Raw genomic sequence first — 26,477 nt, forward strand, 5'->3', positions numbered from 1 at the left:
CCTCTGCACTGTCAGGTAGTGCAAAAGATCCCATGGTACTATTTGAAGAAAAGCAAGGGAGTTCTCCCTGATGTCCTGGCCAATCTTTATCCCTAAAACAAAATTGTCTGTGGGAATTTCCTGTGTGCAAATTGGCTGCCATGTTTCCTACATTACAACAGTGACTATGCTTCAAAAGTACTTCATTGGCTGTAAAGTGCTTTGGGATGTCCTGAGGTCATGAAAGGTACTGTATAAATGCAAGTCTTTCATTCACCCCCTTTATATCTACAACAGCTTGTTGTTTAATGTTTTTTTGCTGATCCCTGCATCATGACAAGTTTACTGATGGGTATTATGGTGGTAGAATGATGCCAGCTAACTCACAAACCCACGTTTGATATAAAATAGAGATAAAATGCTGTATATTTATCTTCTAGAGTCTGGGTTCTCTGAACGTTCCTCCAAAAACCGTCTGACAAATTTTTCCCCTTTCTTGCATCTCAGTGTCTTGAATTTATAGCTCAACACATGGTCTCCAACCCTAACTCATTCTCTTCCAGGACCTCAAGTCTTTACCTTCCCTCTCTCCTACAATTTACAGGCTTTCAAAACCCCAAATCCTCCTTGATTTACTCCATCTTGTCTTCTGATCATTTCAACTGTGGTGGTATCTGTTCTAAGGGCCTTGTCCCCTCATCTAGGTTCCTCAATTGAAAAATACATCACAAGCGGAGATACAATATATATTTGAATGAAGGATAGGGTATTAGTGTGGGTGAGCACACTCTAATTCTGCCTCTCGGCTCTCAGTCCAAATCTAACCCAGACCAATAGGATGAAACTCTCCTCCTTCACTGGCTGTAAAGGTCATGAACTGACATCTCTCACCTCAATCACCACTAAAACACACAGTATAAGTAGACAGGTGAGAAAGAGGTTTAGTACAGGGGTCATTTTTAGACTTTGCCCCCCCCCCCCCATGTGGCAGGAAGCTTTGTCTGATGGGAGTGCCAATTGGAAATTAGAGCACTCGCTGTGCAGGATTTTCCAACTATTTACACCAGATAATCACGCAGTGAATGTTCTAATTCCCAGCATGCGATTGAGGGGCGAGGGGGGGGGTGGTGGTGGGGGGGTGGTGGAAGGAAGAGGATCCCTCCTGAGAGTACGAAGTGGAAAAATTACACCTTATATAATACATAGAGAGATATAGTATATGTATACATATGTAATACTTAGGGGGATGCAGTATATGTAGACTTATATAATACTCAAGGAAATACAATATATTTAGACATCAAAATTCACGGGGAGATACAGTATATTTAGATGTAGAAAGAAATAAAAAACTTGCATTTATAATGCATCTTTTTCAGGATGTCCCAAAGCGCTTTACAGCCAATGAAGTACTTTTGAAGTGTAGTCACTGATGTAATGTAGGAAACGCGGCAGCCAATTTGCGCACAGCAAGCTCCCACAAATAGCAATGAGATAATGACCAGATAATCTGTTTTAGTGATGTTGACTGAGGGATAAATATTGGCCAGGACACTGGGGAGAATATATAGCTGAATATATAGATATATATAAGCACGTGCCTGGCACCGTAGCCTTCAAATTATGCTGTATGAAGATTCGAGCACAAACACTCCGCTTCCCACAGCATAATCCTAAGGCCTTGAGACTGCCTGGTATTCCACAGACTGTGTCACAATAAGCAAGGTCATTCTATCATTTTCTTATTGAATTCTCAAGAAAGTACATACACATCTATAATTTATGAAACGACTGTACATTTTGATGGCACATTACATACGGGGGGGAGAGTAATGATAAAGGTTCTCAGCATGACTCTGGGACCAGTACGGGCCAGGGGGTGTGAGCCAGCTTGTTGGTTAGACCTGAGAATGGGAAAGACGTCTTATCTTTAATACACAAACCATATAAAACAACCTCCATAATTCACTCTCCCCCCTTTATAATACACATTGCTTACAGTTCCCCTCTGAATAGGGACCCCATGCTCTGTATAACTCACTCTCCCCCCTTTATAATACACATTGCTTAGAGTTCCCCCATGCTCTGTATGGGTATTAAATACACCTGGGTTTCTCAATAAATATTAACCATGTCCCATGTCTCACTGTATTGGAGACACTCTTGTATTGAATGCTGCTCCAGGCAGTTAAAAGACAGTACAAATCTAGTCCCCAGATCTCTGGATTATTGGAGTTTATAAACTTCTTAAAGATTTTCCACGGAAATGCATATTAAGCACTGTGTCCCTGCTGTCATTAAAATGTAAATTAATTTTCTGAATAAAATATGATAATACAGACTCCCCACAGGTCAAGGTCAGGCTTGTCCCTGGTGACCCTGCATTTGAATATCCTTGACCCCACAGCGTGAACAGTGGGCATTGGGGTGAGGTACTGGAGGGTGAGTAGTCCCACTGGAACTGTACCCCAGCAGGGAGTCAACACCTTCAGAGAAGGAAAAAAACGTGTGGGAAAAGAGTGAAGAATGGGCCAAAATATAAAACAATGAATAGAACAGACCGCTTTTAGAAATTGTTAAAAAGATAGGATACATCTCATTTAATCAAAAGTATTTTTTTCTTCACAGCTCATTATTGCGGAAAGCAGACTTTCATATTACTAAAGCAGAAAGTACCGGAATGCACAGCAGGTCCGGCCATGTTGGATGAGAAAACAGATAGGTTCTCTCCTTTCAGATACTCATGACCTTGCGAATTCCCAAAATTCGTCCTTTTGTTTATCATCCCTTTCATTAACAGCTCTATATTCCCGATTAGCGGGCCCATTATCCCGAGGAACAATCCAATTATCCTGACTGCAGATATTCCAACTTGAGCTCAACCACAGTTCAGTCACCTCATTGCATTTAAAATCTACTTACTGTTAATGGTTAGAGTGAATGTTCCAGATTGTTCTTGTCTGGGATGTGGCTTTCACTGAGGTGATGAGAGCCGGGAGTGCACTCTCTTTAATCACCTCCCAAGTCCCTGATTCAGCATAAAATGCACTCGATCCATAAGGGCAGATGCCTGAGGTAAGGCAATTTAAAATAGGGTGGCTGAATTTAAGTACGATTTATCTTCCTGTGGCCGTGTTGGATATCAAACTGAATCTGTGCAGATACTATGCTCGTTCCTCTGTGTTTCCTGCCCGATAGGTTGAGGTTTGAAGTTGGATGTTAAAAATACTCCCAAAGCAAGACAGTGATACATTAATTTGAGGCTTGTTAAACTGCAACTTCTAAATGTGAAAATCAATGAGATGCTTTAGTTTTTCTTTTTGCGGACTAGACAATCCTCCCCTTGCCTCACCTGAAGGCATTGATCCCTTACTGGGATACCATCCCATTGGTGCCAGTTACTCCCAGTTCCTCACCCAACTGCCCATTAAGCACATTATATATGTTACTCTATCATAGGTGGCATCAGAGCCCGGGCTAATCCTGTCATCATACAGCTCTACACACAGCCGGAGTCACTAGATAATGACCTCTCTGCGTCCCAAAGCACTTTACAACCAATGAAGTACTTTTGAAGTGTAGTCACTGTTGTAATGTGGGAAACGCGACAGCCAATTTGTCCACAGCAAGGTCCCACAAACAGCGATGAAGTAAATGACTGGATCATCTGTTTTAGGTGTTGGTTGAGGGATAATTATTGGCCAAGATACCGGGAGAACTACCCTGCTCTTCTTTAGATAGTGCCATGGGATCTTTTACATCCACCTGAGAGGTTTAACGTCTCATCCAAAAGACGGCACTTCCGACAGTGCAGCACTCCCTTAGTACTGCGCTGAAATGTCAAGCCTGGCCAACTATCTCCTTCCCAATGCAGAGGACAACTGTTGCATCGCTGCCTCTGCTCCTGCAGAGCTTTAACTCAGTACAGATGGGGGAATTGGAAGCTGGGATCTTCCTGGTCTCTGTGGTTCAGCAACTCACTAGACAAGCTCGCTGAACAAGCAGATCCTAGCTTTTGTTTATAGAAGAAGGGGGCTAGAGACCAACAATCAATTTGAACAAGGGGCTAGAGACCGACCGATCATATAGAACAAGGGGCTAGAGACCGACCGATCACATAGAACAAGGGGCTAGAGATCGACCGATCATATAGAACAAAGGACTAGAGACCGACTGATCATATAGAACAAGGGGCTAGAGACCAACCGATCATATAGAACAAGGGGCTAGAGATCGACTGATCATATAGAACAAAGGACCAGAGACCGACTGATCATATAGAACAAGGGGCTAGAGATCGGCCGATCATATAGAACAAGGGGCTAGAGACCGACCGATCATATAGAACAAGGGCTAGAGATCGGCCGATCATATAGAACAAAGGACTAGAGACCGACCGATCATATAGAACAAGGGGCTAGAGACCGACCGATCATATAGAACAAAGGACTAGAGACCGACCGATCATATAGAACAAGGGGCTAGAGACCGACCGATCATATAGAACAAGGGGCTAGAGACCGACCGATCATATAGAACAAGGGGCTAGAGACCGACCGATCATATAGAACAAGGGGCTAGAGACCGACCGATCATATAGAACAAAGAACTAGAGACCGACCGATCATATAGAACAAGGGGCTAGAGACCGACTGATCATATAGAACAAGGGGCTAGAGACCGACCGATCATATAGAACAAAGAACTAGAGACCGACCGATCATATAGAACAAGGGGCTAGAGACCGACTGATCATATAGAACAAGGGGCTAGAGACCGACCGATCATATATAACAAGGGGCTAGAGATCGACCGATCATATAGAACAAGGGGCTAGAGACCGACTGATCATATAGAACAAGGGGCTAGAGACCGACCGATCATATATAACAAGGGGCTAGAGATCGACCGATCATATAGAACAAGGGGCTAGAGACCGACCGATCATATAGAACAAGGGGCTAGGGACCGACCGATCATATAGAACAAGGGGCTAGAGACCAACCGATCATATTGAACAAAGGACTAGAGACCGACCAATCATATAGAACAAGGGGCTAGAGACCGACCGATCATATAGAACAAGGGGCTAGAGACCGACCGATTATATAGAACAAAGGACTAGAGACCGACCGATCATATGGAACAAGGGGCTAGAGACCGACCGATTATATAGAACAAGGGTTAGAGATCGACCGATCATGTAGAACAGGTAGGGTCGACAGCCCAGTTCACTTCTAATGGACTTCAGGCATTCTTTAAAGCTTAGGTCATTACCAATTTTAGCAAAAAAAGTGGTCTGAAATGTTGCAACAGAAATGGAGCAAAAACCTAAACTCGTCCTCTTTATGAATAAAATGACAAAGACCGGATTTCAGCCCTTTCTAAATTGATCGTGTTTGGATCTCCACAAGTGTGACGGTCGCTGTTTATCTTGAACCTGCAGATAGTATTTATTCCCTGGGTTTATCTCAATCTGTATTTCTTGGCCCCTGTCCAGTTCTCACTTTCTCAGGACAAAATATCCAGAGAGACGGAATAATCTTGTCCTTATTATAAAAGAGACCAGCCTTATCCCTCACATCAATTCTTTTCAAATTATTATTCTAAAATAAAGATCAATAATAATTTTTTTTTATATATAATTTCTGATGAAATAAATAAGACAATCAACTTAACTTCACTCTTTTCTTTCCCAATTTAAGTCCAGTATTCATTGACTTACCTCGTATATTCCTGTTTGTCTCAGTCCCAAAGATCCAACATTCTGTGCTTCTTGCTGAGAGCGCTAGTAATTCTATAATCCCAGATGTGGACAGGCAAAGTGAGGAAGGGTTGCAGACCCTGCTCGAGTCTGAATGTTCCGCCTTGCAGGTTGTAAAGGTGTGTGTGTGTGTGTGTGTGTAGAGTTTGTGCACATTGGCAGAAGGCTTGCTGTGGTTCTCATTAATATCCTGTTGTCAGTTGGGTGTCCTGTCAGACAGCAATCGCATACCTGATCTCACTTCAAACACTCTTACACCCCCAGGGCAGGGCTTCTGTCTGAGTCATACTGGAGCTGGAGAAGGAACCCAAACTTGGAATCCGCTGCACAGCTCAGGGTAAAAACAAGGAGGTAATCAGTAGGCAAGCAGCTAAAGACAGACAGTTGGACAAAGGCTCATTAGGCTTGTGGGGACCATAAATACCGGCATAGCCCAGCTGGGCTGAATGGCCTGTTTCTGTGTAAATTCTACTTAAAGAGGCAGATAGAGAAACAAAATAGTCAGCTAGATAAGCAAATAAACAGAGTCAGATAGAGATTGATAAAAAAAATAGACAGACAGTCTGGAAGGCAAAGGGATGGATATAAAAGTCAACAGAGGAGAATGTAGAGAATAGAATAGATGGACAGATAAAGAAACACATGGATAACACAGATCGATGGAACAAGCCAAAATAGATAAATAAACACATATTGTCGTTGGGTCAAAATCCTGGGAGCGTTGTGGGAGCACCTTCACTGCAGCGGTTCAAGGAGAAGGCCCAGCACCACCTTCTCAAGGGCAACTAGGGATGGGCAATAAATGCTGGCCTTGCCAGCGATGCCCACATCCTGAAAATGAATAAAAGAACTTGCATTTATATAGATGTAAGGAATCTTACACCACCAGGTTATAGTCCAACTGTTTTATTTGAAAATCACAAGCTTTCGGAGGCTTTCTCCTTCGTCAGGTGAGTGAGTGTCACACTCGCTCACCTGACGAAGGAGAAAGCCTCCGAAAGCTTGTGATTTTCAAATAAAATAGTTGGACTATAACCTGGTGTTGTAAGATTCCTTACATTTGTCAACCCCAGTCCATCACCGGCATCTCCACATCATGGCATTTATATAGCACCTTTCAAGTCTTCAGAATGTCCCAAAGTGCCTCGCAGCCAATAAATGACTTTCTTTGAAGTGTAGTCACTGTTGTTAGGTCTGCAATTGCAGCAGCCAATTTGTTGACAGCAAGACCTCACAAATAGTAGTGAGATAAGTCACCAGATAATCTGTTTTTGGTGCTGTTGGTTGAGGGATGAATGTTGGTCAGGACACTGGGAGAACTCCATTGGTCTTGTTTGAAAAAATGCCAAGGAATTTTTTGCTTGCACCTGAACAGGCCAACAGGGACTTGGTTTAACGTCTCATCCAAAAGACCTCCAACAGTGCAGCACTCCCTCAGTGAAGTATCAGCCTGGATTATGTGCTCAAGTTCTGGAGTGGGGCTTGAACCTACAACCTTCTGACTCAGAGGTGAGAAGGCTACTTACCGAGCCAAGCTGGACCATGAGATAAATTAAACCAAGGTAGAAAAACAAGATCTATACATGGCAGGGCAGATAAAGAGGGATAAACTGGATAATGAGAAGGAGGGATATGCATGAAATAGATACTCAAACAGAACAAGGTGAGTAGATAGATAGACAAAATAGATAAAGGTACCAAAAGGTATCAAGACAAAGATGTATACACTCATGTGTATAAAGAAAGACAAAGAATGATATGTAAAATTATCAGAAAAATAGGGACAGTCAAGGATGGATTAAAATGGAGACAGAGACATGGGCTGGGTTTTTCCATTTTTGTGAAATCCCAGTTTATCTTTGGCAGGGCAGGAATTCTACTTCCCCATGGCCCACCCTTGACCCTGGTCGATTTACCAGGATCAGGAAAATTTAAATATATTTGGAGACCCCCCCCAGTGGGATTCCGGACTCTGTCCAGTGGTCCATTGTGGAGAAGGACAGTGTCTGCTACTGGGCTTGGACTCCTGATACAGAGTAATGTGGGCAGTGGCCTCCAGTACTGGCCATAAGTGTAAACGTTTTCTACAATCCTTGTTAAATACTGCTACGTCCATGCAATCCATTGCCCTGTGATCAATTGCTTAGGCTAGGTTGGCCTGATTAATTGGTTATAGGTCCTCCCCCTGGTGTCCCAGCAACTCTGATAGACATGAACGCACTGGCATTCCTACGCCTCAGCGTTGCTAGGACATAAAAGTCAGGAAACATGTTGTATGATGTATGTTGTTTTAGTATTGTATGATGTATTTTGTATGCTGTTTTAGTGTTGTATGATGTATGATGTATGTTGTTTTAGTGTTGTGACATATGGTGTATGTTGTTTTAGTATTATATGTTGTATGTTTATTTTAGTGTTGCATGATGTATGTTGTATGCTGTTTTAGTATTTTATGATATGTTGTTTGCTGTATGACATATGTTGTATTAGTGTTGTATGATGTATGTTGTATGACATGTTTTGGTGTTGTACGATGCATGTTGAATGTTTTAGTTTTGCATAATGTACATTGTTTTAGTGTGTGACATATGTTGTATGCTATTCGAGTTGTTTTACTGTTGTAAGATGTCTGTTGTATGCTGCTGTAGTGTTGTATGACATATGTTATATGTTATTTTAGTGTCGCATGACATATGTTGCATGTTGTTTTAGTGTTGCATGTTGAATTTCTCATGATTTGTGAGGACAGATGTAAAGAACCCTGGAAGTGGCTGGGGTTCCCCACAGAGCTGGCAGAGCGACTCCTGCAGTGATCCTCCACCCCCACAATCTGTTGGAGTTATACCAGGGACCCACATATCTGTTTTGTTTTATTCGTTCATGGGATGTGGGCGCCGCTGGAAAGGCCAGCATTTGTTGCCCATCCCTAATTGCCCATGAGAAGGTGGTGGTGAGCCGCCTTCTTGAACCGCTGCAGTCCGTGTGGTGAAGGTTCTCCCACAGTGCTGTTAGGTGGGGATTTCCAGGATTTTGACCCAGCGACGATGAAGGAACGGCGATATATTTCCAAGTCAGGATGGTGTGTGACTTGGAGGGGAACGTGCAGGTTGTGGTGTTCCCATGTGCCTGCTGCCCTTGTCCTTCTAGGTAGTAGAGGTCGTGGGTTTGGGAGGTGCTGTCGAAGAAGTCTTGGCAAGTTGCTGCAGTACATCCTGTGGATGGTACACACTGCAGCCACGGTGCGGTGATGGTAAAGGGAGTGAATGTTTAGGGTGGTGGATGGGGTGCCAATCAAGTGGGCTGCTTTGTCCTGTATGGTGTCGAGCTTCTTGAGTGTTGTCGGAGCTGCACTCATCCAGGCAAGTGGAGAGTATTCCATCACACTCCTGGCTTGTGCCTTGTAGTTGGTGGAAAGGCTTTGGGGAGTCAGGTGAGTCACTTGCCGCAGAATACGCGGGCGGGTGGGCGGACGGACGGACATACATACATAAATGGATAGATATGTACAGAGTAAGCTGTGTAAAAATAGATTGATCACATAGCTAAACATGCATAAGTTAAATTGAGAAATAGACAGGACAGATAAATTAGAAGTATAAATTTGATAGGTAAATTGGAGAGAGAAGGTATATGAAGATTAGTAAAATAGCAGGAGCCACAGCATAAAAACTGTCAAGACAGAAAAAAATTGGCCACAAAATAGCCTGAATTTCCTCTGTGTGCTAGAAATATTCCATGGGCAAAGATACAATGGTTAAGTGACCTTACACATGAGATAAAGGTAACATATAGAGGAATTTCAGCCATTTAAGAATATAAGAACATGAGAAATAGGAGCAGGAGTAGGCCATACGGCTCCTTGAGCCTGCTCCGCCATTCAATAAGATCATGGCTGATCTTCGATATCAACTCCACTTTCCCGCTCGATCCCCATATCCTGTGATTCCCATAGAATCCAAAAATCTATCGATCTCAGCCTTGAATATATTCAACAACTCAGCATCCACAGCCCTCTGGGGTAGAGAATTCCAAAGACTCACAACCCTCTGAGTGAAGAAATTCCTCCTCACCTCAGTCTTGAATGGCCGCCCCCTTATCCTGCAACTATGCCCCCTAGTTCTAGACTCTCTAGGCAGAGGAAACAATCTCTCAGCATCTACCCTGTCAAGCCCCCTCATAACCTTATATATTTTAATGAGATCACCTCTCATTCTTCTAAACAGAGAGTATAGGCTCAAACTACTCAACCTCTCCTCATAGGACAACCCTCTCATCCCAGGAATGAATCTAGTGAACCTTCGTTGCACTGCCTCCAGGGCAAGTATATCCTTCCTTAAATAAGGAGACCAAAACTGTACACAGTACTCCAGGAAGGCTTACTAAAGCCCTGTACAACCATAGTAAGACTTCCTTACTCTTGTACTCCAACCTCCTTGCAATAAAGGCCAACATGCCATTTGCCTTCCTAATTGCCTGCAGTACCTGCATACTGACTTTTTGTGTTTCTTGTACGAAGACACCCAAAACTCTCTGAACAACAACACTTAATGGTATCTCACCATTTAAAAAATATTCTGTTTTTCTATTCTTCCTACCAAAGTGAATAACCTCATATTTCCCCACATTATACTCCATCTGCCACCTTCATGCCCACTCACTTAATCTGTCTATATCCCTTTGCAGATTCTTTGCGTCCTCCTCACAGCTTACTTTCCCATCTAGCTTTGTATCATCAGCAAACTTGGATACATTACACTTGGTCCCTTCATCTAAGTCATTAATATAGATTGTAAATAGCTGAGGCCCAAGTGCTGATCCTTGCGGCCCCCCACTAGTTACAGCCTGCCAACCTGAAAATGACCCGTTTATCCCTACTCTCTGTTTCCTGTCCTATCACCCATCCTCTATCCATGCTAATATATTACCCCAACCCCATGAGCCCTTATCTTGCATAACCATCTTTTATCGAATGCCTTTTGAAAATCCAAATATACTACATCCACTGGTTCCCCTTTATCTACCCTGCTAGTTACATCCTCAAAAAACTCTATTAAATTTGTCAAACATGATTTCCCTTTCATAAAACCATGTTGACTCTGCCTAATCATATTATGATTTTCTAAGTGCCCTGTTACCACTTCCTTAATAATGGATTCCAGCATTTTCCCGATGACCTATATATATTTTAGCAGCAGATAGGCTAAGTCTGGGGCGGAGGAAGATGATGTTATGGTGGTGGAAGTAGACGGTCTTTGTGATGGGGGGATTTGGGGTCAGAAGCTGAACTTGGGGTTGAATAAGATAAGATTCAATAGATAAGATCGGTATAGAATACAGCGATCTAACACAGAATGATCTTTGAATATTCTCCCAAGTCTGACCTGGATTTAGAAATGGTCTCTGGATGGGGCTGATGCCCACAGTCCATGCATTTATTCAGTAGCTGAGTGATGCAGTCCAGGCCCATCTCACATGGGGGCCTTGTCTTCATTATTAACTAAGTTAAATAATTAAACACTCGAAGATGCCCAGCTGAGAAATCCATTCATATTGTGAATTGGCTTGTATATTCACAACACTGATAATTCTAATTGATAATGTGATACAGGAATCACAATCGATCCATGGCTCTCAGCCAGTCACCCTCAATGGATGTACTGAGATTACTGCCCCAGGCTGGCAGTCTTCACGTTCCCCTCAGTCAGGACCTGGGGCTCCCTGATGTTAGGAGGTACCATGCTTGTTTTAGATGTGATTCCGTTATCTTCTATTTGCTGTACAGTTATATCAGAATGGCAACCAGCACAGAGTCCACACATCTAACAAGTGGCTGAGATTCCTGGTGCAGCCCTGTCAAGGGAACCAAGATGAGGCCACTGATAAGCACAGTGGGATTGAGACCAGTGAATGCGGGCTAATGTGAAATGGTTCAAAAGATATTAACATATGTAATAAATTCTGTACACAGAGACATAAGAACATAAGAAATAGGAGCAGGAGTAGGCCAATCGGCCCTTCGAGCCTGCTCCGCCATTTAATAAGATCATGGCTGATCTGATCCTAACCTCAAATCTAAATTCATGTCCAATTTCCTGCCCGCTCCCCGTAACCCCTAATTCCCTTTACTTCTAGGAAACTGTCTATTTCTGTTTTAAATTTATTCAATGATGTAGGTTCCACAGCTTCCTGGGGCAGCAAATTCCACAGACCTACCACCCTCTGAGTGAAGAAGTTTCCCCTCAATTCAGTTTTGAAGGAGCAGCCCCTTATTCTAAGATTATGCCCCCTCGTTCTAGTTTCACCCATCCTTGGGAACATCCTTACCGCATCCACCCGATCAAGCCCCTTCACAATCTTATATGTTTCAATAAGATCTCCTCTCATTCTTCTGAACTCCAATGAGTAGAGTTCCAATCTACTCAACCTCTCCTCATATGTCCGCCCCCTCATCCCCGGGATTAACCGAGTGAAGCTTCTTTGTACTGCCTCGAGAGCAAATATGTCTTTTCTTAAGTATGGAGACCAAAACTGTTTGCAGTATTCCAGGTGCGGTCTCACCAATACCTTATATAACTGCAGCAATACCTCCCTGTTTTTATATTCTATCCCCCTAGCAATAAACGCCAACATTCCGTTGGCCTTCTTGATCACCTGCTGCACCTGCATACTAACTTTTTGATTTTCTTGCACTAGGACCCCCAGATCCCTTTGTACTGCAGTACTTTCTAGTCTCTTGCCATCAAGATAATAACTTGCTCTCTGAGACAGAGAGATTGAAAGAGGAACAAACAGTGGGAAACAGGTAGAGAGAGATAGAAAGATAGGTAGTTTGAGACAGATAAAGAGAGAGTTAGAGATTAATTGGATTAAAGGCAGATAAAGTCAGAGTTAGCTAGATATAGACAGGGAAAGAGATAGGCAGATTGAGATATAAAGAGACAGCAATATATAGTTAGAGATATAGACAGATAGGTATAGACACAAATATATATAGAAATATGGACAGAGCAATAGGCAGACTGAAAGAGATGTCAAGAGAAGTAGATGTGATAGAGATATAGAGAGAAATAAAGATGGAGTGATAAATAGTTAGAAAGAGCTTGTTTCCTGTAATGGGGGTTGTTTATCTTTTGTCCCTGTTCCAACATATAGTTTCAATGTTTCAGTGAGGAGGACACATTATATCTGTACCAGGTTTAATGCTGGGTGGTCAGGTGAAAGTTTGTTTGAAGGATTCTTTGTGGAGTATTTTTAGGTGAGATTCCTTTATAACAAACTGTCGCAAATCTGCAGTTCCACTATATGAGGAAGGGAAAATGAATTGGAGCGAGCCCTTGGCTTAGTGGTAGCATTCTCACCTCTGAGTCAGTAGGTGTAGTGTTGGAATCCCACTCCCGCTCCTGACAGTCCCTGCGAATGGAGACTGGAGCTTTGGCTCTGGGTTGACATCCAGCAGGATACTCACCTGCTGTGGTTGTGGGCGTGGCCCCCCCCACCATCAAACAGGTTGTGAGAGTCCATAAACCCTTCCCCCCCACCCACCCACCCCCCGCTGTATAGGATTAACCACCTTATCGGCTGGTGGCCATGGAAGGAGTGTTCATGTTGCAGCCTGCCAGACTCTTACTCAGCCTGCAAATCCTTCCACTACTTCACACTATTCTCCATGGGAAGAGTGTGAAGATACAAAAATAACTGGAATGTATTCACAAGTGGGAAACAAACTTTGGACACATGGACAATAGCATAAGTCAAGGAGGATCTGCTTCTGATCATGACCTCTGCTGAAAAGCATATGTACATTTGCAAGAAGTAAATCCCACCATGAGAATTTGAATGCAGTTTAAAAAAAAATTTAGAAATAAAAAAGCTGGTATCAGTGAAAGTGACCTTGAAGCAGTCGGATTGTTGTAAAAAGCCAACTGGTTCACTAGTGTCCTTTTGGGAAGGAAATCTGCCATCCTTACGCGGTCTGGCCTACATGTGACTCCAGTCCCAAACCAACGTAGTTGACTCTTAACTGTCCTCAGAAGTGTATCAAACTGCTAGTGGTTCAAGGTCCACCACTACCCCCTCAAGGGCAACAAAGAATGGGCAATAAATGCCTGCCTCGCCAGCAATGCCCATATCCCAAGAATGAATTTTTAAAAATGAGCCAGTCTGCAGAATCTAATTGTAACAATCTTATGCATACCTGACGAAGGAGAAAGCCTCCGAAAGCTTGTGATTTTCAAATAAAACTGTTGGACTATAACCTAGTGTTGTAAGATTCCTTACATTTTTATAGCATTACCCTGTAAGTGTAGTTCCATTTCCTCCATAGTCAAGGGCAAAGCTCTCTATTACTAGCTAACTAAGACTTGCCTCAATTAATCCTCCTTGGGACAGTTAAACTTCTAGTTCACTTAAACTATCCAGGCTTCTAACTAATGTGGATTGTGGGGTGTTAGTGCTGAGCAGTGCGTCTGATGTATTTATTCTCCACACAGTACACATTTGGAGTCAGTCCCTTTCGGAGAAAGGACAGCAGCAATTTTGCCAAACAGTTGTACACAGATGCATTCCTGTGAATCCATGAATACATTTCTTTCAATAAGTGAACAAATTCTTCAGGTGAACACATTGCAGTCTTCCTAGGTTTTGACTTCCCCCCCCCCCCACTGTGATGTAGTGTCAGGGTCAGAATGCTAGATGGGAGCAAAGATCCCAACTACAAGGCCACACCCTTGTCTCAGAAGAGGCTGCTTTATTCCACCTGTCTGTTTCCTCCCCTCCATTAGATGCAGGCCCAAGCTGCAGTATGGCTTCCGTCCTGGACCTCACCCAAGTCGTCATGCTGGACGTGTGAGTCTAGATGCTGATGCGAAAAGTACCGGAGATTAGTCAGCAGCGATAGAACCAGAACCTAATACGAGTTGACGCCTTTGGGAGAGGAAATTGGAGAGCACAAACATGCCACATTGTGCCCCCACAAAGCTGGGATTGTTTTGCATACCAAGGCTTTAATATTAAAGATTTTAGGTCTGGTATTACCAAGCAGGCCTTGAAATCAGCTTTGCAACTCAGAGCAGGGCGTTAACCTGCTGATTAATTTTCTTTTTAAATTACAGCATTAATTATATGATCGCAGTGTAATAACAAACACCATAATTACTGTTTAATGTTAATTATTTTCACCCACGTGAGAACAGGTCATGGCTTGTTACCATCTGAGCCCACAGTGTGCTAACCACATTAGTCAGTCAGTGGAGGATCCGGTTCACGAACCAAGAGAGTCATGTACCTAAATAATTTCAGGCAAGCTCTCCCCTCCTCCATCTACCGAAGCCTTGGAATGCTCCCCACCAACCTGGCCCTGTCTGCTAGTCACTATCTGTGCTACTGCCAGATGACTCACATTGAGGAATGCACTGGCTGGGAACCTTTCCTGGGTGCTGACTCTTTGACAGTTCTCTGCAACAGTTAAAATAGAAAAAAGTCGAGAATCTGTCAGATTGTTGTGTAGTGGTGGTGTGAACTGCAAGTATGATAACAGGAACGTAGGAATAGCTAGACGGAAAAAGACCAAGGTCCATCTAGTTTCCTTCTACCATCATAATAGGTGTAACTCATAGGGATCTCCATTACTGAGCTGGACCCAAAACTCATTGATTTGAGGACTGAGCCGCGAGATCCCAGAAACAGGAGAGAGACTGCTCTACCGTAGAAAACAAGTGAAGATAATGAGAATAAAAGGATGGAGTGGCAGAGTTTGTTTCTCTCTGCCCCCCCCCACCAGGTGTTGTCTCTTGCTGGGATACAAGAGTCCTTGATTGTGCAATCGCCTTCCATATCTATGCCCATCTTTCCCACAACTTGTCTGAATCTCTTGAATCAGGTTTCTACCCTTCCCATAGCGCAAAAATGATCTTAATCAAAGTCACGGAAATATTCTCTGACTATGGCACTTTATCCCTCCTCGTTCTGTCCTTTGCAGCCTTTGACATGGTCAACCACACCATCCTACTCCAATGACCAACTTGGTAGAACTGCTTTTGCTTGGTTCCGCTCTTTACTATCCGAGCATAGCCAGGGCAACTCTATCAATGGCTCCTCTTGCCACCCCCCTAAGCTGTAAATTTTCTCCAGTTAAAACATTGGGAAGACCAAAGCCATCGTCTTTAGCCCCCACCACAAACTCTGTACTCTTGGCAATAACTTCAACTCCTTCTTGGCCAATATCTCAGCTTGAATCAGACTGTTCGCAACTATGATGCTCTATTTGACCCCGAGATGAGCTTCCAACCTATACCCTCGCCATCAAAGACTGCCTACTTCCATCTTTGTAACATCACCCCTGCCCTCGCTGAGCTACATTGGTTCCTGATCCCCAAATTTAAAATTCTCATCTTGTGTTTACATCCCTCCATAGCCTTGCACTTACCTATCTCTGTAACCTCCTACAACCCCATTCCCATTCTTTTTAAAACCCACCTCTCTGATCAAGCTTTTGGTCACCCCTCCTAAGATCTCTTTTGTTGCTTCAGCATCCATCTTTTTCTTTATGCCTGTGTGAAGCTTCTTGGGATGTTTTTCTGTGTTAAAGGTGCTGTATAAGTGCAAATTGTTGCTTTTGTTGATTTTGATAAAGTACAGTGGGAATGTGTATAATAAGAGCACTCAGAGGGGATTCCTCCCAGAATAAACTACCAAACACTTCATGCTTCTTGTAATTTTTATTTGGTGTTGGACTCCTCTTGCAGTACAAACAGTGACAGTGCAATAAAACAGAAAATAAAAACAGGTCATTTCTACAGGAACAAAAACATTGGAATTAAACAACGCAAAATGATATTCACTTCAAGCCAGTAATTCAACACGTGAGAGAGTGAGATGCGAAGCTCATATGTACCATTGAGACCATTAGACTCTGCAAAACTGGAAAAAAACCGACAGATTTTGGGAATAATGTAGAGCTTTTAAGAGATGTCAGAAAGACATCTTCCCTGGAATAAATACATTTATCTGCAGATGGAACGGTTGCACCCAGAATAACTTGCTCAACCTACAGAACACCTCCAAAGATCCCTGCCTTAGTGTGTAGGCTACTGTAGACCTTAGACCCTAGCCTTACACTGTGGTGAGATGATCAGACCAAAGTGTTTCTCCTCCTCCTGGCTACAAACAGCACAGATCAAGTGGTCTGACATTGCTCAGGTTAGGTGCTAATCTCGCTAACATGTACCCCGCTGCTGGAGGAGTATGTTCTCTCGTACTGGAACTCTTGTATCGGCTGATTTATTCTGCAGGTTTCACGCTGGACCAGAACCCATACTGGGTTTGCTATGAATCAAAAGTTATAGTGCTAGAGACTCGTTCTCACTACAGGTAACAGGACTGTGCCAAAGGAATATAACTACAAAACAAAAATAGGTGCTGTATATTTCTGTTCAAAACAGTAAAAATATTTCGAAAGATTAAACACAATGTACGGGCCACAGTTCAGAAGCAGGACATTTTGGTCAACAAATAACTACAGAGTTTCAAATAGTTCTTTTCCAGTAAATTTGTACAAGTAACACAGTGCATCAACTAAGGTTAACACTTATATTTGTACACACAATTAATTATTTTTGAAGTGTAGTGATTATGAGGCAATAATTAAGAGTCGCTATATCCAGTCATCTAATTACAAAAAACTATAACAAAGCTAAGCTAAGCTAAACCAACCCAGTAGTTTTTACAATTTGTTCATTAAGCCAGCTTTAAATTTCAGATAGCAATGAAGTGCTGTTTAGTTTACACTAAGAGGTTACTGAGCATGCCTTACAGGTTGTGACTAATTTGATTTTCAGAGGAAAATGAGCCAAGAGTAATTGAACTTGAGCTGACAAACCCAGATATTAAACAAAAATTTGGTCAGGACTGTCTGATGTTCGATATTTAAGGATGTAATGTTCCCTAACAAGTCTCCAATTTGTTTTAAAATATCATTAGTCCAAGAGTATAACAAAATAAATATTGACTGCACTTCTCAGGTTATCCATCGTCCCTTGACCTTCCACTTCAGCATGCAAACATGTGGAGATTCCTGTAACCAGCAGGCCAATAGTTTACCACGAAAAGTCTAGCTAAAGTCTGTATTTCTACGTTGCACTCCAAAATAGAAGTATTCAGAAAACAATTTATAATCCAATGTGTTTTTTTTTGACAAAAATGCAACACAGAAACTTCCTGCAAACACCTCAGCACTGACTGGCTACTGACCTATACAAACCAAGAACAGGCAGGATATTCCAGTGGTATAACAGAGAGGCTTTGTTTTTAAATGGACACTGCCCCCTCTACAAGTTCCAGCAACTACTTGCCTTCACAAAGACTCAAGACACTCTCCGTAAAAAAGTAGGGGTGTAATACACTTCAACGACTGGCCCATTGGAAGCGAGGATACACCAGAGAGTGATGGACAATGACGCCTTTTACTTTCTCTCCCTTCCCTCACTCTCAAAGAGGTGAAAAGGTCAGATATTGGAAATTAATTGACAACTGAACACTGAGATAGATTCAGGTTCAGGTATTACGGAGTCCGTGGACTTGAACCCATGACAAGCATGATCACAAAACTAGTAATATCCCCGTTACTGTTAAGGTACGATCAAAGAGCAGGAACATTTCATGGGCACAACCATGCCAAATTGAGCCTAGACTAACACATCATAGTCTTTGGCCAACAGTTGCAGAATTCCTCTTGCCAACTAGCTCAAGGCGAGTTACCTACCCTCTTTGACAAGGCTGAAAAACAAACAACTCACCAGGTACCATCAACGTCTCTCTAACATTTATATATATATATATATATATATATATTATTCATCCTTCAGATGGTGTCTACTAAAGGACACGTTTCTGGTGAGTGAGAAGTGTATTTGGTGAATTCCTACAAAGTCCCCTCACCAAGAGCTGACCAACCTGCTGAATTTCCTTTAGCGCCACAGTAGAACTCTTGCCTTGTAAGGGGTGATACAATATATGACACAGGATGGAAACTTCCCTTCTTGTACCTCAGATTGTCCAATAGAGGCCTGTTCAATGTGAATATAACATGCTCAAACAGAATTAGTAGATTGTCTGAGCGAAACACACTATTCTGTTTGGTTAGTTAGTCATCTCCAATCAGATTTATGACTGGGAGTCACTCTAATTGGGAGGCAGATCAACTTCAATAATAGCATCTAATGATTGTTTTTTGCCCTTTCTTTGTCTAGTGCTAAAATACATTACTTGCCAGCTAAGAGCAGACAGGTAACCTGTCACTCAGGCCTCAGCCATTGCTGCTCTGCTCCCATTCTTCCCCAAGCAAACTAACTGTGATTGGGAACCTATTGCATAGGAACGTCAGAAACAAATCTGTGTCCATCCATTCCGTGGTGCAATAAATCAGCAAACTATAAGCACTGGGGCACCCGACGTGGCCTTCCATGTTAATACAAGTTCAATACATCAGAGATTATAAACGATTGATTTCTGACTGGATCTCCATAAATACAGAGTGTAGCCCTTATAGTTTCCATATCTGCTTCTATTAAAATGAATGCCAGTCCAAGTCCTACAGGCTGCTTGTCTGGAAGGAGTATTGGGGCATTTCAAAATACATTCTTAAGAGTCAATAGAGTACCTTCAAGAGGTCCAATTCCTCTATCAACTAATACAGTGCATAAATGAGGAGCTGTATGGAATAAAGGAGATAACAACCTGCAGCTCTTTTGCCCTGATCGAAGGTACACAACATATTACTAACATCCTGCATCATTGCGGGACAGCACAGTAATACTCTAGCGCCAAGAGAAATCTGCTGTCCAAGTTTATGTTACTTCTGAATTAAAAAAGGCTGTGGCCTGGGACTTCATAAACTCTGGTGAGCTGTATAGTTTCCTCAGTCAACAACACGTAAGAGGCTACACAGTGAATGTACATTGAGAAACTCCTCCTGAAAGGAGTAATCAATCAAAAGATTCAACGCCAGCCCAACGTTGAGCACAGAAGTGAAAAATATACAGCCCAGATATCCCGCAAGGCAGCAGCCCTTTAATCGAGGAGCAAGCCACCTCAAAGTAAGTTTCCATGGATTATTTTCACACAAATAGTCAACACTAGGACCCATAGGGCATAGCCCAGAATATTCCTTTAAAGCAAATTCCCAAAGTAACAAAAAACTGCAAAATTCTGAAACCTAATAAATCAAGGATAGGACCCAAGTTTCATGAGGTCTACACTGTTAGAGAACATTACAGGGTGACCACGATAGGAGGAACATGCCAAGGTGCAGCTTCTGGCATTCAGCATTGGGACCTCACCAAGTAACAACAGAAAAACACATGCATGATGGCTCACAGTAAAACTCTGATTCACTGAGGAAGAGGAGGGCTTTGTGCCTCATGAGCTACTTCAGCATCAACAGTGAAAGTAAAATAAAAGTCCGTGTTTCAAAGTGGCCCAACTTATTTCCCATTTATAACACAAGTTCCTTTAATTTACCTTCTGTAACACATTTCCAGTGGAAGGACTAATTGTAAACCGCAGCCACCTTGCATTGACAAAGACGTTAAAAAGAAAATTGTTTCAGCAGCAAAGTTCCGCTATTAACTGGGAAGTATATAAGATATTGGACTGCCATATCATCCTAAACATGAGAGAGATAGAGAGAGAGAGATCTGTACACTTACTGCTATCTCTCTGGCCTTTTTCTCTGTGCTTGATTACCTTGAGCTGCTCCCTAGAGGCACCTTGGGAGACACGATCAAGAAACTCCCCTCTAGTTACAATGTGAATGGGGTAGAATAGAAGGTTGTAGGCAGCACTCTCGATTCACATCATCAGTGGAGAGGGGATTCCGTAGAATACCTCGACCCTTTAAAAAAAAATCTGAGGGAGAATTTGGATTGTGTTTTGGCAGTGGAGCCGTATTTTATATTTTGCTGCCAAGGTTTCCTCACACGTGCAGGGTTTTAATCTTTTGAACATTTAATTAGGGAGCCACACTTAAAGGGGACATTAGGGGATTCACTTTACAGAGACACATCCTCAAAGGGAATACCATGCAAACTGTTTAATGCTTCACTTTGATGTCTGATGCACACAACCGGACTGGTTAAAATAAAGCTGGGAGACAGCATTAAGTTTTCAGAATTAACACCAACTTTCACGCTTCAAAGTGGAAACATGACTAGGCCTGAATCACAGTGAGTTGAAAGAGGTGACGTTTAGCTAAGCATCTTGTGTCGGTCAAAGACAGTTTTTCGCTGCTCCTGCACTTGGCGCTTCCACCGCTGCTGGGCTCCCTCCACCCTCTCGAGGACAGTGTTGGCACGGGCTTGTCCATGAGTTGGAGCAAACGGGCGTGTGTCCTGGAGGAAAGAAGATACAAATTAAAGTGCATGATTATCTCTCTTGTAGTTATTAACAGTCTTCCTCTTTTCCAAGTCTGATTTATCTTTATTGCTGTACTCAATACTCCTTTGAACTTTCCTCTCTTGTCCCTCCTATATCATAGAATCATACAGCACAGAAGGCCATTCGGCCCACTGTGCCTGTGCTGACTCTTTGGAAGAGTCACACCTCTGCTCTTTCCCCTTCTGTAGAAACGACATCCTCAACACTCTTCCTGCTCAAAGTGATAAAATTGCAACTCACTACTCTTAGCTCATTCATTTTTGCTCCCATCCCTTCTTCCTTTAGCCTTGGTAAAGACTACAAAATGGGTTGAGGTACCTTGTGAGCCTTTCCAAAGGCTTTGAATTTTTCTCCCCTTTAATTGCCCCCCATCCCTACACCCAAGTTTCTGCTCCCAACATTAGCATGTTCCTGCCAAATCTGCACCAGGAGCTTTGCAAAGTTGTCATAATAGGTGTCAGCCTTTTCTCAGTGGTAGCACTCTCAACTCTGAGTCAGAAGGTCATGGGTTTGAGCTCCACTCCAGAGACTTGAGCACAAAATCTAGTCTGACACTCCAGTAAGTGCCGAGGGAGTGCTGCACTGTTGGAGGTGCCATCTTTCAGATGAGACGTTAAACCGAGGATACAACAGATCTCATGGCACTATTTCGAAGAAAAGCAGGGGAGTTCTCCCCGATGTCCTGGTCAATATTTATCCATCAATCAACATCACTAAAGCAGATGATCAGGTCATTATTACATTGCTGTTTGTGGGAGCTTGCTGTGCTCAAATTGGCTGCTGCATTTCCTACACTACAACAGTGACTATCCTTCAAAAAGTACCTAATTGGCTGTAAAGTGCTTTGGGATGTCCCGAGGTCGTGAAAGGCGCTAGATAAATGCAAGTCTTTCTTTCTTAATAAGGTGACCATGGAAAATTTTCCACAAACAGCACACTTAATTTCTAACAGTGCAAAACCACAGATGCAAACTGTACCCATGTCAGAAAATTTAGGTTTTGTTACACAGCTGTGATTCAGTAGGTGATTTCAAGGCTGTCAAACTGTAGTAGCTGTTTGTTATTATGTCCTGAGCCCTGAGAATAAATAAAATACTTTATCACTATAACATTTCTTATATTATCTACTTTTTACTTCTGGGTTGACTTTTGTTTTTTGGGTTACATGCTGAGTGATGGAGGTTCCAGGTATTGAGATATAGAATCACGTGGGTGCACATACAACATACAAAATGAATAAGGTTTCATCAAGAAGGAATTTCACAGAATATATGCTATGAGGTAAATAATATAGTAAAATACATAATAATTGACAGTCAGGAATGATTATCAGTAATCCCATGAGGTGGCGCAGATACAAACATCAATAGAAAAACCTGAGCTCCTTATCGTAACCCTGAGAGGAGATAACAGCTTCAAAATCACTCCCATTCATCTGCAATTTAAAAATAAATGAAGTGTTCAAAATTATGAAGGGTTTTGATAAAATAAATAAGGAGCTTTTTCCACTGCCAGAGGGTCGGTAACCAGAGGATGCCAAAAGAACCGGAGTTTGGGATGGGGAGAAAATGAGGAGATATATTTTTATACAGCGAGTTATGATGATCTGCCTGAAAGGGCGGTGGAAGCAGATTCAATAGTAATTTTCAAAAGGGAATTGGATAAATACTTGAAAAGGAAAAATCTGCATGGCTATGGGGAAAGAGCAGGGGAGTGGGACTAATTGTATAGCTCTTTCAAAGAGCCGGCACAGGCACGATGGGCTGAATGGCCTTCTCCTGTGCTGTATGATTCTATGATTCTATGATATATGGGACAGTGGTATAATATTTTGAAACACCGATGCCCAGCATGCTCCATGTTGTTGATGCAAAATCCATGCTGGAGGATCAAAGGTTGGGATGTAACCACTGTAAATGTACTAAGTGATATTTAACTGTGGATTACTGGGAAATAATTATTCTGTTTAAGGTTTAAGATCCTCACGATCCTCCTTATATTTTTTAATGTCATTTTTAATCTTTCAACAAAGTGTAAAGCCAGCTGGCGTATCCATGAGAGGGAGCGTTTTCATCTTTCAGTATTTTTATTCACTATGCATGACGATGGTTTGATAATGTAGTACTCAAATTTCAACTTACTTTAAGGAAAGGAAGCTGTAGTGTTCTCGGTCAGTTGTGGTACTTGTGGTGTAGCTTGAGCAAACTTGCAAGCTTCAGGTCTGCAGCAGCGAGCTCATTCAGTTCACTGTACTGTCACAGAGCCAACACTGGGTTATTTCACAGAGAAACTGCATAAGCAAGTACCAGTCGGTGACCGGGCACAAACGGTACGGGTAAGTACCGGTCGGTGACCGGGCACAAACGGTACGGGTAAGTACCGGTCGGTGACCGGGCACAAACGGTACGGGTAAGTACCGGTCGGTGACCGGGCACAAACGGTACGGGTAAGTACCGGTCGGTGACCGGGCACAAACGGTACGGGTAAGTACCGGTCGGTGACCGGGCACAAACGGTACGGGTAAGTACCGGTCGGTGACCGGGCACAAACGGTACGGGTAAGTACCGGTCGGTGACCGGGCACAAACGGTACGGGTAAGTACCGGTCGGTGACCGGGCACAAACGGTACGGGTAAGTACCGGTCGGTGACCGGGCACAAACGGTACGGGTAAGTACCGGTCGGTGACCGGGCACAAACGGTACGGGTAAGTACCGGTCAGTGATGGCATTTGGTGACAATATTATAAATGGAGTTAGCATGCATCAGCATCTACTCAATGGACCAATTCAGCTTTTCACATGTAGAGTCAACCAGTAGTTAAACATCAGTGAGAAGTTTTGACAGGCTGGCTGCAGTCAGGAGCTGCAACGTGGGGGGGAGGGGGGTGGTGGAGAGAAAGGGCGGAAGGTCGGGGGTGGGGGGTGAAGAAGGGGAGATCGGGGGGGGGGGGGGGTGGGTGAAGAAGGGGAGATCGGGGGGGGGGTGTGAAGAAGGGGAGATCGGGGGGGTGGGTGAAGAAGGGGAGATCGGGGGGGTGGGTGAAGAAGGGGAGATCGGGGGGGGGTGTGAAGAAGGGGAGATCGGGGGGGGGGGGTGTGAAGAAGGGGAGATCGGGGGGGGGGGGGTGAAGAAGGGGAGATCGGGGGGGGGGGTGTGAAGAAGGGGAGATCGGGGGGGGGGGGTGAAGAAGGGGAGATCGGGGGGGGTGAAGAAGGGGAGATCGGGGGGGGTGAAGAAGGGGAGATCGGGGGGGGTGAAGAAGGGGTGATCGGGGGGGGGGTGAAGAAGGGGAGATCGGGGGGGGGTGAAGAAGGGGAGATCGGGGGGGTGAAGAAGGGGAGATCGGGGGGGTGAAGAAGGGGAGATCGGGGGGGTGAAGAAGGGGAGATCGGGGGGGTGAAGAAGGGGAGATCGGGGGGGTGAAGAAGGGGAGATCGGGGGGGTGAAGAAGGGGAGATCGGGGGGGGTGAAGAAGGGGAGATCGGGGGGGGTGAAGAAGGGGAGATCGGGGGGGGTGAAGAAGGGGAGATCGGGGGGGGGTGAAGAAGGGGAGATCGGGGGGGGTGAAGAAGGGGAGATCGGGGGGGGGGTGAAGAAGGGGAGATCGGGGGGGGTGAAGAAGGGGAGATCGGGGGGGGGGTGAAGAAGGGGAGATCGGGGGGGGTGAAGAAGGGGAGATCGGGGGGGGTGAAGAAGGGGAGATCGGGGGGGGTGAAGAAGGGGAGATCGGGGGGGGTGAAGAAGGGGAGATCGGGGGGGGTGAAGAAGGGGAGATCGGGGGGGGGGGGGTGAAGAAGGGGAGATCGGGGGGGGGGGGTGAAGAAGGGGAGATCGGGGGGGGGTGAAGAAGGGGAGATCGGGGGGGGGGGTGAAGAAGGGGAGATCGGGGGGGGGGTGTGAAGAAGGGGAGATCGGGGGGGTGTGTGTGAAGAAGGGGAGATCGGGGGGGGGGGGTGTGAAGAAGGGGAGATCGGGGGGGGGGGGGGGGTGTGAAGAAGGGGAGATCGGGGGGGGGGGGGTGAAGAAGGGGAGATCGGGGGGGGGGGTGAAGAAGGGGAGATCGGGGGGGGTGAAGAAGGGGAGATCGGGGGGGGGTGAAGAAGGGGAGATCGGGGGGGGGTGAAGAAGGGGAGATCGGGGGGGTGAAGAAGGGGAGATCGGGGGGGTGAAGAAGGGGAGATCGGGGGGGGTGAAGAAGGGGAGATCGGGGGGGGTGAAGAAGGGGAGATCGGGGAGGGGTGAAGAAGGGGAGATCGGGGAGGGGTGAAGAAGGGGAGATCGGGGGGGGGTGAAGAAGGGGAAATCGGGGGGGGGGTGAAGAAGGGGAGATCGGGGGGGGTGAAGAAGGGGAGATCGGGGGGGGTGAAGAAGGGGAGATCGGGGGGGGTGAAGAAGGGGAGATCGGGGGGGGTGAAGAAGGGGAAATCGGGGGGGGTGAAGAAGGGGAGATCGGGGGGGGTGAAGAAGGGGAGATCGGGGGGGTGAAGAAGGGGAGATCGGGGGGGGTGAAGAAGGGGAGATCGGGGGGGGGGTGAAGAAGGGGAGATCGGGGGGGGGTGAAGAAGGGGAGATCGGGGGGGGGGTGAAGAAGGGGAGATCGGGGGGGGTGAAGAAGGGGAGATCGGGGGGGGTGAAGAAGGGGAGATCGGGGGGGGTGAAGAAGGGGAGATCGGGGGGGGTGAAGAAGGGGAGATCGGGGGGGGTGAAGAAGGGGAGATCGGGGGGGGTGAAGAAGGGGAGATCGGGGGGGGTGAAGAAGGGGAGATCGGGGGGGGTGAAGAAGGGGAGATCGGGGGGGGTGAAGAAGGGGAGATCGGGGGGGGTGAAGAAGGGGAGATCGGGGGGGGTGAAGAAGGGGAGATCGGGGGGGGTGAAGAAGGGGAGATCGGGGGGGGTGAAGAAGGGGAGATCGGGGGGGGTGAAGAAGGGGAGATCGGGGGGGGTGAAGAAGGGGAGATCGGGGGGGGTGAAGAAGGGGAGATCGGGGGGGGTGAAGAAGGGGAGATCGGGGGGGGTGAAGAAGGGGAGATCGGGGGGGGGTGAAGAAGGGGAGATCGGGGGGGGGTGAAGAAGGGGAGATCGGGGGGGGGTGAAGAAGGGGAGATCGGGTGGGGTGAAGAAGGGGAGATCGGGTGGGGTGAAGAAGGGGAGATCGGGTGGGGTGAAGAAGGGGAGATCGGGTGGGGTGAAGAAGGGGAGATCGGGTGGGGTGAAGAAGGGGAGATCGGGTGGGGTGAAGAAGGGGAGATCGGGTGGGGTGAAGAAGGGGAGATCGGGTGGGGTGAAGAAGGGGAGATCGGGGGG

The 26,477-nt window shown here is 45.0% G+C and overlaps 2 protein-coding genes across 3 annotated transcripts in view; one reads left to right on the plus strand and one right to left on the minus strand.

Moving 5' to 3' along the window:
* Window positions 1-26,477, plus strand: part of LOC137344365 (AT-rich interactive domain-containing protein 2-like) — a 309,213-nt gene that overhangs the window by 45,811 nt on the left and 236,925 nt on the right. The gene's annotated exons all lie outside the window — the stretch shown is intronic.
* tmem9 (transmembrane protein 9) overlaps window positions 16,444-26,477 on the minus strand; it is a 571,911-nt gene continuing 561,877 nt past the window's right edge. For both annotated transcript variants that reach the window (XM_068007264.1, XM_068007263.1), the window contains one exon: window positions 16,444-21,126. In XM_068007264.1, the coding sequence (XP_067863365.1) occupies window positions 20,983-21,126 (144 nt within the window). In that variant the 3' untranslated portion in view covers window positions 16,444-20,982. The remainder of the gene's footprint in view (window positions 21,127-26,477) is intronic.

Source organism: Heptranchias perlo, chromosome 27 (genome assembly GCF_035084215.1).
Source record: "Heptranchias perlo isolate sHepPer1 chromosome 27, sHepPer1.hap1, whole genome shotgun sequence".
Taxonomy (NCBI): domain Eukaryota; kingdom Metazoa; phylum Chordata; class Chondrichthyes; order Hexanchiformes; family Hexanchidae; genus Heptranchias; species Heptranchias perlo.